This window comes from Anabas testudineus, chromosome 10, assembly GCF_900324465.2.
Source record: "Anabas testudineus chromosome 10, fAnaTes1.2, whole genome shotgun sequence".
NCBI classification, from domain to species: Eukaryota; Metazoa; Chordata; class Actinopteri; order Anabantiformes; family Anabantidae; genus Anabas; species Anabas testudineus.
This window is the reverse complement of record NC_046619.1, coordinates 18,332,020-18,346,050: the sequence shown is the minus strand read 5'-3', so window position 1 is coordinate 18,346,050 and position 14,031 is coordinate 18,332,020. Positions and strand designations below refer to the sequence as shown.

Here is a 14,031-nt window from a genome sequence, read left to right as displayed (position 1 = left end):
TGACTTAGATGAAGAGATGGAGACATGTCTTGCAGATATTTATACAAGATTTCCTGCCAAGTATACGGAAACACTGTTGGGACGTCACGGAGATGCATGGGTATGTTAGAGCGTCATGTGTTTCTTTCAGTTAGCATCATGAATAATTCTTCTTCCTTAAAAAAATGTTTAAAATTGTATCTTCTGCATGTTTGTGACTTTGAGCATAAAAGGTCTCTTAGCCTCATGGTCTGCCATGAGTGTGCTGAAGACGGTGTGTGCAGACTGAAGCACAAAAAAAACACTGGATGCTGATTATGATGCTGTAATGTGTAAAATGCATCATACTCTAAATTAATATGGAATCAGTTCTAACAGTGCGACGATGAGCTGTTTGCAATGGCTGGATGTAATACTTGGAAGCATCCTCTCAGCACAGTACTTGGTCTAAGCTGATGCACGTTTGGCAATGGGAGATGAGATGCTTTCATTAGACTGCAGCAACTCTGTTGTTTTTTGAATTTTTGCCACTGGCATCTATGAAGTCAGCACTACATGTCTTCCTTTATTCTGGCTCATTGCTGATATAGTTCCTTTTTTTTTAAACCATGAAGCATTTCCTGTTTTTGTTTTAGGTACAAACTATATGGTATAATTATCTTTATAAAAATGTTTGGATGTATAAATAGGCCATATGAGGTGTGTAGGTGCAGGGGTAAAGGGGTTCGCAAACCACCTTAACTGTTCCTGTGGTTGACTCATAGTACCAATGAAACACCCCCTGACTCACACCTGATGTAGGCTGCCCAGACAAGGTGGGGTGTGGGAAGGGGGCAAGAAGTGAATCCACAAGAGCTCTCAGGAGCCCACACAATGCGTTAACCGCTGTTTTACATGCATTTTAATCAGTCCACACAATTTATCTCACGAGGCCTTTCCGTTCAAAGCCAGAAAAAGGAAGAAATTCACTTGAGGTTTTGCTTACCCTTTTAAAAATGCTCTTTAGATGTGAGGCTGAATAAATATACTGTCTACTTCATTAAAAATATAAGAGATCAGTGATGAAAATTTGTGGCAGTCCTGCTGCTTATGCAAGTTTATGATGAAGTTATTAAAGCGCGGAGTAGATTAAGGGAAAGAGAGCAAAGGAGTTTCTCGCTTCATTTTGTGCCTGAATGTTATCCTGTCTTTACCTGTAACTGGCAGAAGTCTGGGAGGATTTAGGGAGCAGTTCTTTCGTTATGTCATGTATACACACTACTGGCTGTACCCAAGAGCAAGATGCAGCATCCCTAGTAGAAGCTTCAGGGTTGCTGTTGTGGGCTAATCTCTCTGTGGGGGCAGCAGGTGGAAAAAAGAAAATCCCTGTAGGCATCACTGACTTATCACAGAAGCATTGCCTGAATTGTCAAATGACAAAAAAAACAAAAACAAACCTGGATTATGTTTGTTTGTTGTGCATTATAACCTCTTAATTGTATTGTTAGTTATTGATGTGTTATTATAATGAGTCAATCAAAAAGCCTGCATCATGCTCATATGTAAGGGACTCAGGTATCTGATGCAGGTATTGATTTTTCACTCAATGTAGGCAGAGTAGCTCAGTGAGCTGCATGGTATGTTATAGAATATATGCTACAGCATGGACTGTTCAAGTGGTGGTCAAGGTGCAGATGGTGAAACATCTGCTTCTAATCTAAAAATATAATTTATAGAAATATGCAATGATTGATATGAATAATTCAGAAATGACTAATGAGTGTTGGGTTTTGTGGTTCTTATTGAAGCTGAATATTAATGTGTTTGGGGGATTTGAAACCGAGATGTTTATCAGCTGCACGTCATGTTATGGATGATAAAGGTGCACTTTGTGGAAGGATGCAACAGAGGAATGTACTTGTAATAATTGTACATCAGTTATTGTAAATTTAGACCAATGGTGGATATTTGAGGCATGTACCAGTAGAAATACTCAAAACATCTGATAAAAAAAAAATTCTTTTCACATAAAAGTAGATTTCTAAAAACTATAAAACACCCAACATGGGATCCAAGATTTTTTATTTTTAATTATTATTGGCAGACCAGTGTTACATCTGTAACGTGTCCTTGGACAATTTGCACCAATTTAACCCCTGTTAATATGAGATTAGGGATCTGTCCTGAAAGGACTTGTGATATTGAAAGAACACAGATTTCTCTCTGGAGGCCATTCTGGCTCGCTTAAGTGGTACTATAAAGCACAATAGCATCACCTCAATATCAATATAAAGGTGCATGAATGTATGAGTGTAATGGGAGAGGAGAGAGGAGAGGACGTCGTTTTAACACAAAAAATACCCTGCAGTGAAACTCCTAATACATAACACATAGGTCTCTAATGGACTGACAAATTGTTTGATTTTTCTTTATCACTTGTCTTTTAAATGTGATAAAATCACAATGCTCTGTTACTCAGACCTTATTAAATCCTCTCATATTATCACAGTTCTTATCCTCACACATTTAATTGCCAAGTTTTGTTACCTTGTTTTTTTACAAGCCCCTGCTTGTCTCTCAAGTTCAGAATGTTTAATAGCTATTAAACATTAGGATTACCACTCCTCTCTCAGAGGATTGTCCTGTGGGATGAATCGAGATCCGACTGTGTGATGCAGCAGTTTTGACTCTTCCCCAAATCAAGGGTTATCAGACACAGAAAAGAGCAACTGACTCAATCTACTAAGTTTATCTCTAATTAACACAGATTAATTGAGCTTTGACTTCGCTCTGCAAGCCAAGCAGAAGGGCAATTTATGCATGGAAGCTTATTATTGCCCAAAGGCTGTTGATCCTCACTGTTAAGGGCTCTAGGTCCCAAAACTCTTGATCATGTGACTATGATCATGTTGCAAGTGTTTGTGTGAGAGAGAGTGTGTGTTAATGAATTACACAGTTTGCCACACTGAATCCAATTTATAAAAATGGTTGTAAAAGTATAACAATTATCAACAAGGCTTTTTATATTTTCACTGCCATCTGTGCGCATTAAGAAATAAGAAGATGCTGCTGCTGTTCTTTTGTCTTCTTGTTATTCTCCTTCCACCGTTAGAAACATCCCTGTCTTCTCCTGCTAATTATTTGTGTTTGGAAAAATTGATGAGTGCTGAGTTGTTCGGTTGTATCCAGGTCACATCCTGCGGAAGCATTCTGTTGCCTGAGAAGTCGGACTGACAGCGGTTTATTAAAGTAGTACAGGATCATTTTGCATTTTGGCAGCCTCACCTCAAAGCTTTGCTGGCCTTTACAAAGACCCTCTCAATAATGGATAAGGCAAAGAGCATCACAGTATCTTCCCTCTCATTATGATCCCATTTGATTACTCACTGATGCTCTTTTGAAAAGGTGGGTTAATTGCACACTACGACTGTGAACTAACCTGCAAGTTAATAACCTCATTCCTTCAGGGTAGCATCATTATAAGATATAAGCCTCATTAAAATAAAATGATGATTTAATAACTTTCCTTTACAATGACCCTTATGAGGATGTACTGTTATTTTTTTTTTGTTTTGTTTTGTTTTTTTGTGTAATTGTCTTGGAAATTAAGACATCAAACACGGTGCGCTTGCATGCCATCTGCTGTTTTCAGAAAGCAGGAATTAACCATCTCTTGACCATAGCACTTTAATTTACACGTGAGTGTACAGTTCTTACTCCAACTGAGAAGAAGACAGTGAAGATGTGGTGACAAGGCTCTAAAATCTCTGAATGGATTTAAAGAATAGTATCTTTTGTAGGGGTTTTCTAACATCCTTTTTGGCACTTTTTGAAAGAGTCGCCTTTCTTATTCCTTCCTTATTATAGCCAATTACATTACGATGAGTTGGAACCATTGACGTGAGGGCAACCATGTCAGATGCTAATGTACGAGAGAGCTTTCTGTATAAATGCAACACCCAGTGTGTAGCACATTCTCTCCCTGCATGATTACACATAATGTTGCTTTTATTACTGCTTTATTCCACACACAGCCCTGCTCTTTCTGCGGCTTTGCTCGAGCTCACAGTTAATTTTCCCCCTTTTCCTGCCTTTCGATGTGGCTCTTTCTCCAACGCTGTCTTCCAAGTCAAAATATCAAAAATTGATGCTTTGATTATGCATTTTAAGGAGTGTTGATGATTGCCAGATAAAGAAAGCAACTGTCTCCCACCATCTACTATAAACACAGGGAGGCTTTCCTGTGTGAAGAGGAATCACATTATGTGCTGTGATCAGTGCCTGGGGCCCACATCAAACAGCATCTGAAAACCTTTCCAAAGGAGATAGAGGCAGGCCAATTTCACAAGTAGGCTTTTATTGGTTGATTGCACAGGGGCCAAGTTGTAATATAAAATCCCCAAACTACTTGGGCAAATAAGTAGTGTCTTGTGAGTGTTCAGGGTGTGAACTTACCCCTTAGATAAAATCCAATGCAAAATGTTTACAACCAGTAGTTTGCCAGGATTATGGCTTAAGAGTGTAAACAGAAGGCGGTGGTTACAAAGTCGACCAGTGAAATACAGTCATGGCTAGTGCGGAACAACTGCGCTATGCCAACTTTGATTTTCATGTTTTCTCTTTCGCTTATTTAATCCTTAAACGGATGAACAGGTTTCATGCTCCTGCAGCCCACATTTAAATACATTTAAAGCATATCATTTGAGTGTTTAAAGACTACAACTAACTTTCAGGATACACTCAGGATGTTTGCATCAAATCTTATTAAGTCAGATTTTTAAACCCTCCATTGCCAAGATCATGTAGCTGTCTAACAAGCCAACCTCCTGTCCGGTGAGGTCTACCATTGAGTAATTTCGTTTAGCATTTCACATAATTTTATTCACTCCTTATTGGAGCTGTGGGGCTAATTAGTTGGTAAATAATTTCAAATCAAACATGGATAGTGGGTGTCCACTCTGCCCAGCAGGAGGAGAGACACTGATGAGCAAACTGACCCATGATTGCTTGATTCGATTTGGACCAATTAAAACAAAATCCGCTACCATGTTTCTGTGGAGTTTCTGGCAGCTGCAACTCAGAGGAGCTTAGAGGAAGAAGTGCGCTCGGGGCCGCAGCTGCAGTCTGTATGAGCCATATGTGAAATCACCCTATACATCGTTTCTCTTAATATTCTGTGAAAAATAAAACAGTAGAAAAAGAAGAATTAATGCATAAATATATATAAAAGTCTTTCATTAGGAAATGACTTCAAACCCAGCATAAACAAATTCAATGCAGCGTAGCATCATTGGACAAAATCATCATACACAATGACTGTAGATCTATATATAACCAAAAATGATTCCACTAAAATTAGCATTGAGACAATGGTACAGAGACAGACATTTTGCAATAACCTGGGGAGCGACTGCAGACTCCTGTACGCTCTCACCTCTAGATTTGTCTGATAAATCCTCTTGTTGCACTTAACTCACCCAGATGTCAATTCCAGGGCACACAAGCCTTTGGTTATCATCACGTATTTAATTCATTATCCAATAGAATTGAACTTTTGTTTAATGGTTATCCAATCACAAATGTTTACAGTGATGTGAACAGCTGTTTAAGGGTTTTCCTTTTACCTTTGTTATTTGAATCTGATGAAAACACGGCAGTGTCGCACTGTTTGTAAGTACCATTAAAAGCAATACATTTATCAGTCATTCCCTTCAAGAGGTCAAAGCTAAATGAGTCTGACAACAGATGAAGCTAATTACTGTGTAATCTAATGCAATTACTTTATGTATGCTAGGGAAGGTAAAGATAAACACATCTGTTATACATGGAAATCATTTCAGAGGTTTGAGGAAGACGCGTTAATGGAATAACGAACTGAGCATGTTGGACTGTTTCATTGTTCTGCTAAAGGCAGACGTAACCTCTACTCGTTCTCTTACTAGTTACCACTCCTCTACATATTCTGCAGTTCATATAGAAAATGTGATGGGAATAGATTATATGCATATTGAAAATGAAATGTTCTCATATATGTGTTATAGTGGAGGAGTAAATCATAATTTAATAGTTATAAATATTATGTGAGATTGAGATTCATGCCGAACCACTTGTGTACATACTGTACAGTATGCTTGGGATGCATTGCGCCGACGACCTCAGCACCTCTGTGAAATGGCTGTTCACTGATTTATGCTGAGTCAGATACCATTAGCCGTTATCATCCCCCTCCTAGGATCCAACCCTGTACTAATGTGGGTCAGGGGCCACATCATAGAAACACCTTCCCTGCGCAGTCTTATCTCGCTGTGCATTGCAGGATTTCTGTCGTCATAGTCGCTGTCACTGAATGGAAAGTTTGAGAATATTGAGATAATAACTGTAGAGTTAGGAAATAAAATGTGAAATGTGTGAAAAATAAATCCTGCCCTAAGACACCCACAGGTCAGTTCCTGATAATGATCCATTCAGAGGTTATTTTTGACAAAAACAGCTTCATTTACCAAAATATTACCTACTTATTTAATTAACAGAATAGTTATGAAGAGAGAAATCCCTCATATAATACCTTCGGTTTATGTATATGTACAAAGGAAGGGTGGAACTACTACTACTACTAAACAAAAGTATTAATATATAAGTAAATGTACCAGTAAGAAGTCTAATTAATTACTGTACACCACCATGCTAAGGTGTGGATTTGTTTTCCTTTTGAGATATTGGTTGTTTTTGTTTCTGTTCATGAGGAAAATATTATTTTAAAAGACATGTTGAAGCTTTGCACTAAATTATTACGGAAATTATGAGGAAATGAGAAAAAATAATCAATGCATCCAGCTGTGAGATACACATAAACAGAGATATCCACCCAACATGAGCAAGCATTTAGAGTTTTATGTGTAGATATTGGTATAATATCTTCATAATTCTGTGCAGCATTAGCTTCTACACAGGACACACCTCAGATGACACACTTGGATTATGGTTCTCTCATTCAACCGTGCCTAGGTGAGGGGGCCACAACACAGACTCACTCTTACTCTGATTACACACTGTTACAAAGACATCCCATAATTATCCTGATTAGACACCCTCTTAGCAAACCATTGAATCATATGGTGCTCGATTCATGTGGACAGTGTGTGTACATAAGGTGGTTATTATGTGGTAAGAATCCGCACAAAGACAAATGAACAATATCCTGTGTAGAGAATGTGTGTGTGTGTCACAGTCCCATTAGTCGTGTGTATCTACTGTTTGACTAAACACTGTGTTAAACAAAGTAATATATTGACCACATTTATTGACTGTTGTACTAAATACAAGGATCAGATATTGTTTACTTTTTTGATGACACTGCCTGTTCGGTTTTTCTCTGTATCCACATCAGAAGCAATATTTCTATACAGTTTGCTTAACTGTAAAGAATATAAGCATCTGGGTTAACTATACCGCCAAAATGAAATACAAGTCCAACTGAGTTAAAAGCAGAACAGGCAATGCTTCACAATATAGACAACAAATAGGCAGGTGTGATGGATGCTGTAGCACAGGTGTTTCATGAAGTCAAACTCGGGCAATTAGCATGTTAGCACAAATGCTGAGCATAACACTGAAATGTGAAATTTATAATGGAGGCAGCAATTACACACAAAGGTTATTAGAATGCTGTTGCGCACTTAAACAAACCTATTCACATTTGGCAATGTTTTAAAAGTCAGCAGCAATTAGGAGTCCACCATATGGTGCCTATACGAACTAGAGCAAACTGGGTGAAAGTGAATGTAAAGAGACACAGAAACTGAAAACTAAAGTAAACGATAAACACATAAATGCCATAACATTTACACATATTTACACATTTAAATAAGGATTTATCAATGACATGCATGGATACTGGGGAAAGTTAATGCACTGCCACAGAAATAAATGAAAATAACCAGTGAGTCATTTTCAGCCAGTGCCGCTGGCTATGTTTGGTTTATTAAGATCACATCAATGCGGTGCATGCATTTTGCATTCAGATTTGTGTTCTGCTATATTTATTGTGCACAGTAAGACACTCGTTGCATTCTAGTCGAAGTCTTCAATTGTTAACACTCAACCACTTACTTAGATTCACCTTTTTATTTATTTATTTAATTTATTTTGCTGTTGTTTATTTGAACATATTATTTTAGGTTTACATAATGTTTCTCTTCTTTTTTAGATGGGTATGTCATCATATTATCTTTGCAACATAACTGTTAGCATATTAAGAGCCTGGAGAGAAAATTCAGATTGTTCCTCTCGTCGTTTAAATTTAGCACAGCCCATGACACACCAAATGAGGCAAGGATGGTTTGCAATCTTTGCAACCTGTCACCCAGTCTGTTTGTGGCAAGTGGTGCATTCAGTTTTTATATCAGCTCGTCACCGTGTCCTCATGTGATCTATAATACCTCTTTTAATAAAATGTCTTCAGCTACCTTGAAAGTGTCACCTTTTACTTTTCATTCAACATTGAATGGCTGAAAAGCGTAGTAAGTGGCTGGATAGTGTAGTGGTAAGGTTGCTTCCCTCTAAACAGGAGACCAGGGTTCAAGTCCCGGCTGTGGCTTGCCTCCAGTAAGGGACCCTTAGGCAAGACCTCCTTATTCTTACCCTGCCTTTGCCTTTGCTTTGGATAAAACCATCTGCCAAATGACTAAATGTGAATGTAAGCAAGAGGGGCTAGTGACTAGAGATGAAAGCTGCCAACACACCTGTCTCATCAATTTAAAAATACAATTTTTAAACATGAGAGATGTTTATTTGCTTTTGCAACGTTTGAGGCAATGCTTATCATTACAATCTTAAAATTCACCCAACATAAAATGATGCCCTCCAACTTGTTAAACTTGTTAATTACTTCGGTCACACTTGTCCATGAACCTCATAATTATTATTTTCTTTTTTCTTTTATTCTGTCTCTGTAACCTAGATCTGTCCTCTAAGAGATAACATGGACAATATTTCTTTGACTAGTATTATTTAAAAAAAAATCAGAGAACAGAAAACACGCAAAAAAAACACGATGAGACATCTGGTAAAGTTTTAAGAACACACTGATTGTGTTGCTGAATTTGTAGGCTAATGAAATTTTATAGTAAAACAATGGACTGCAAAAGTTGCACTTCAGATACATTTAAAAATTAATTTGATTTTGGTGAAAGTCAAAATAACTTCCAACGCTCAGCAGGGAAGCCTTTTAACCAGCACTGTTGTGCCTTAATCAGTGTCCCATGGATAAAAGGAAAACAAAGACGGCAGACAGATTCAACTAGGGGTAATAAAGAATTACATTTTTTTTTATCAAACATGAAGACGTTCCCTTACAAAAAGTGCAGCCCAGCAATACAGCAGTTGCCTGTATTTGAATAATAAGGAGCTTGATGGAAAGATAATGGCAGGAAAGACATTTTTATAAGCAGTAATGTCCACCTGGCCTGTTTTCTCAATGATAGACTAAAACCTGACACTGTATTTCTACTATTAACCGTTTCTTACATGAAAATGATTTAGATAAATCCAGAGTGCTTTACTAACCTGCTTATTTCTGTCTTTGTTCTTTTATGTCTTGCAGAACCGTGACAGAATGGTCGACTGTATGAGCAAAGTCATGCTGCACACAGTTGTCTCATGCTGGCAGCCATTCCTGGGACTGGCCTTTATGGCTGTCTTTGTGGGTTCTACATTAGGATGTCCCTCCCGCTGCGAGTGTTCAGCGCAGACGAAGGCAGTTGTCTGTCACCGCAAGCGCATGCCCACCATCCCGGATGGCATCCCAACAGAGACCAGGATCCTAGACCTGAGTAAGAATAAGCTGACTATGATCAATCCTGATGACTTTATTAACTTTCCTGGGCTTGAGGAACTTGACCTCAGTGGAAATATTATCAGTTACGTTGAGCCTGGAGCTTTTAACGCCCTGTTTACCATGCACTCACTCAGTCTCAAGAGCAATCGTATCAAGCTCATTCCTCTGGGTGTCTTTGCAGGCTTAACAAATCTTACCCGACTGGATATAAGTGACAACAAGATTGTCATTCTCCTGGATTACATGTTCCAGGATTTGCACAATCTAAAGTTTTTGGAAGTGGGTGACAATGATCTGGTTTACATTTCTCACCGTGCGTTCAGTGGACTTTTAAGCCTGGAGATACTAACTTTAGAAAGGTGCAACCTTACAGTTGTGCCCACTGACGCCCTTTCCCATCTCCATAACCTGGTCAGCCTCCATCTACGATACCTCAGCATCAGCATTTTGCATCCCTACTCATTCAAAAAGCTATTCCGGCTTCGGCATTTAGAAATTGATAATTGGCCTTCACTAGACCATGTACCAGCCAATACCCTGCATGGCCTCAACCTGACGACACTGTTCATAACCAATACCAACTTGTCCTCTTTCCCTTACCAAGCTCTGAAGCATCTGCCCTACCTAACACATCTAAACCTGTCCTACAACCGTATCAGGCACATTGAAGGGGGGATGCTGATGGAGCTGGTTCGACTACGGGAGCTCCATCTGGTTGGAGCTCAACTAACCTCCATTGAACCGTATGCTTTCCAGGGCCTGCGGGGGCTTAAAGTCCTCAATGTTTCTCACAACCGACTGGATACACTGGAGAAGGGTGTTTTTCAGTCTCCTGAGGCTCTGGAAGTTCTTTTGATTGACAACAACCCCTTAGTGTGTGACTGCCGTCTCATGTGGATCCTACAGAAAAGGCACTCCATCTTCTTTGGGGATTCACAGCCTGAGTGCAGCACACCTGAGGGTATTCGTGGCAGGCCTTTCAAGGAGTTTAAGGAAACTCTCCTGTCTTATTACGTGACATGCACCAAGCCAAAAATTCGTGAAAACAGAACACAAACAATCACTGTGGATGAGGGCCAGCAGGCGATGTTACGCTGCAGTGCTGAGGGGACACCAAGACCCATTGTGTCCTGGTTGTCACCACGCCGACGAGTTCTAACAAGCAGGAGCCATGGTAGAGTGACCGTCCACAACAATGGAACACTTGAGATCAAGTCTGCAGAGGTACAAGACAGTGGAGTGTACCTTTGTCTTGCCTCCAATACTGCCGGAAATGACACCCTGATGACTTCATTGGCGGTGAAAAGTCTGGGATCACTGTATGCTAACAGGACCCAGTACTACACAGATCCCAGCAATACCACTGCCAATGCGACAATCGGTGTGACCCTTGGTTTGGACCTAAAGACTATTTTAGTGTCAACAGCGATGGGTTGTTTTACGTTCCTTGGAGTGGTCTTGTTTTGTTTCCTGCTCCTTTTCGTTTGGAGCAGGGGTAAAGGAAAACATAAAAACAACATAGATGTTGAATATGTGCCTCGTTCAAAGTCTAACGGCACTAATGTTGACTCAGCAGAGGGGCAAGCTGGTCCGCGTCGTTTTAACATGAAAATGATGTAACTTCTTTTAAAAATCTCAGTTTCTGGATTGTGGAAATGCCCAAACTACACTGTATTTTTTTGCAAACAGGACTACTGAACTTCCTTCTGCTGCCGGGAGAGTGGTAGTAAAAACATTTGGGGCATCATAACAAGATGAGCTGTATCTTAAATCAGTGGATCTTGCTTGGATAATGTGTTTCAAATACTGAAAAGCACAGTAGGACAATGTGGATAAGGAGTGAAAACTGTTGAGCCAAGGGAACCGGAAAGGAATAGGTAACATTTATCAGCTTTTTGAAATTTATATGCCCTTAAAGAACCCTTCGGTTCTGGGTTGGATCCACAGACTCTGCTGAACCATGTACAGTACAAATTTGTATCTAAGCTATTAACCTACTTTGTTTAGTCTTGCGCCATGCTTATTCACTGAACAAATCAATGAAACAAAACCGTAATTTCCTATGTTCAATACTTTGCATATGTGTACCTAATGCTTCATTATGTACATGTATGTACATATTCATTCAGAAGAATTATTCACAGCAATATTCATGGGATGCATCAGCCAAAATTAAAATAACCCCATATGTTCAGCAAGAGCATTCTTCAGACTTTTGAAGTTTCCATGGATTCAGGAAGGGCTTAAGGGTGGTTATATGTCCCTACCCCCAATTGACTCCTAGATATTAATGAATATATATTATTTAACATTGAAAATGGAAGAAAATACAATTTATTTATAGAAAAATGTTGAGCATTTTACGAAAACCTGTTCTCAAACATTGTTTAGGATCTAACATAAAACTTGGGTCATCACTAAGGTGAACCAGTATTGGTCAAAGTATCTACATGAACCACCTTTTTGTCCTATTTTTGTCTCTTTTTATTCCTTTACCTGTACCTTCGCTGGTTGGCAACCTATGTGTGTCAATTTTACTACAGTGACATTTGCATCATTTTCCCCAGTAGGAAATTTGGACTTTGTTGTGGTAGTTTCTCATTATGTTGTTGAATCATTTAGATTGTGAAAACTAAAGTAAAAGTAAAAAAAAAATGTATGTGAAATAAATGAAGCTGTATTTGTACCATTGAGTCTGCATACATGACTAGCACATATTGAAACCTTCTCTTTACCTATACACATACATAACAGCATTGCAATAATGAGTAAACATGTTTCTGTTATTGCAAAAAAATATGGAATTTACACATTGTTCATTAAGTCTACATAAACACACAGAAAAATGACTATGATGCAGAACTGTTACACTGTAAACTATCATTAACCTTCATAATAATGTACGAAAAACAAAATAAGTGGTCACACAAACTATGTTGAAGGCGTAACCTTGCCAACAGGGCACATTTATATAGTTCATATGATAATATAGATCATTTTTATATGCACATATTAAAACATATTTACTGTCCCCTAGTGCTGCACATTTTATACTTTCCTGTTTTTGCCACTGGCTGGTAGTGCACCCAGAGACCCAGGTGTCTTAAGTGCTCATGCATGGCATTGCATCAATTTCACTGTCTTGCTGTTGAATTGAGACAGCCTATGTCTCTTTTGCTTATGTGTCTTGTGATGAAAACTGTTAGGGTGACTACTGAGACAACAGATTGTTTCCTTCTGGACCAAACACTAAATAGTACAACTCGAACAAGAACCCTTTTCACAAACATCATTTTAGCTGGTGCCTCTGCTTAAGCAAGCTTTGGATGCCGACTCAAGGTAAGCCCCAGATAACCCTCTGATTGCTTTCAATTTGTTTTGTTATTTATTTTACAGGTGAATGTTGTGACTCCATAATACCAGATTGCCAGTAGTGATGTGATGCTTTTTGTCCCAGATCCTGATCCAAGTCTTAATATTTTTAGAATCTGCTCATATCAAGGCAGATCCAATGTGTATGACACACTAAAATAACAGCTGTGTTTTACTTAATCTGAGACACTTTATTTTTAAAATGGTTATTGATCCAAATACCGATGTGCAACGGTGTAATAGAAGGGAGCATCTTCTCTCACAAACAGTCTTTGACTACATCCAGACACCAGCTAAAGAGTGCGTTGTTACAAATGGTACAGAATGTTACGCTGCCATTTCACCATGATAAATAGCATTTGAGTTTAGCAAGTCTTACTCACCAAGGTGCCCGTATTGTGCACACACTTTCATTTTCACTCTCCTCTGCTGCAGAATGTTGCACTGTAGGGCACAGCTGCGAAGGGAAGCAGCAATTCTCAACCAGCAGGTTGTGGACAAAATGCTAAAGTTCACTAAAGAGTGTATGAGATGGTTTTAGCCAATACTGATCTTATTAAATATGCCTGGATGACCGCTGATACTGATCTATCCTACGTTGAAGTAAGATGCAACATCATGACAACAAAATCATTTATGGTTTAGGCTTTACTGACAAAGAGCCTTTTGGAAAATGAGGTCAGGATAACATGGTTAAATTAAGACCTTTTAATAAAGTGCATCAACTTATATTTTCACATGAAGGTTCATCAAAGAAAGAAAAAGCAGTGTAGGCAGGTTGTTGCTTATTGGGACATGTTTTGGCTTTATGATGACTTACAGTATGCATGAAGACTTCATCACTTTTAAAAGAACATTTACCTTGT

The 14,031-nt window shown here is 38.7% G+C and overlaps 1 protein-coding gene across 1 annotated transcript in view; it reads left to right on the top strand.

The window, feature by feature from the left end:
• lingo2 (leucine rich repeat and Ig domain containing 2) overlaps nucleotides 1-12,386 on the top strand; it is a 69,881-nt gene extending 57,495 nt beyond the window's left edge. The window contains exon 2 of the mRNA XM_026358034.1: nucleotides 9,560-12,386. Coding sequence (XP_026213819.1) covers nucleotides 9,572-11,413 — 1,842 coding nt within the window. The 5' untranslated portion in view covers nucleotides 9,560-9,571 and the 3' untranslated portion in view covers nucleotides 11,414-12,386. The remainder of the gene's footprint in view (nucleotides 1-9,559) is intronic.
• The last annotated feature ends 1,645 nt before the right edge of the window (nucleotides 12,387-14,031 follow it).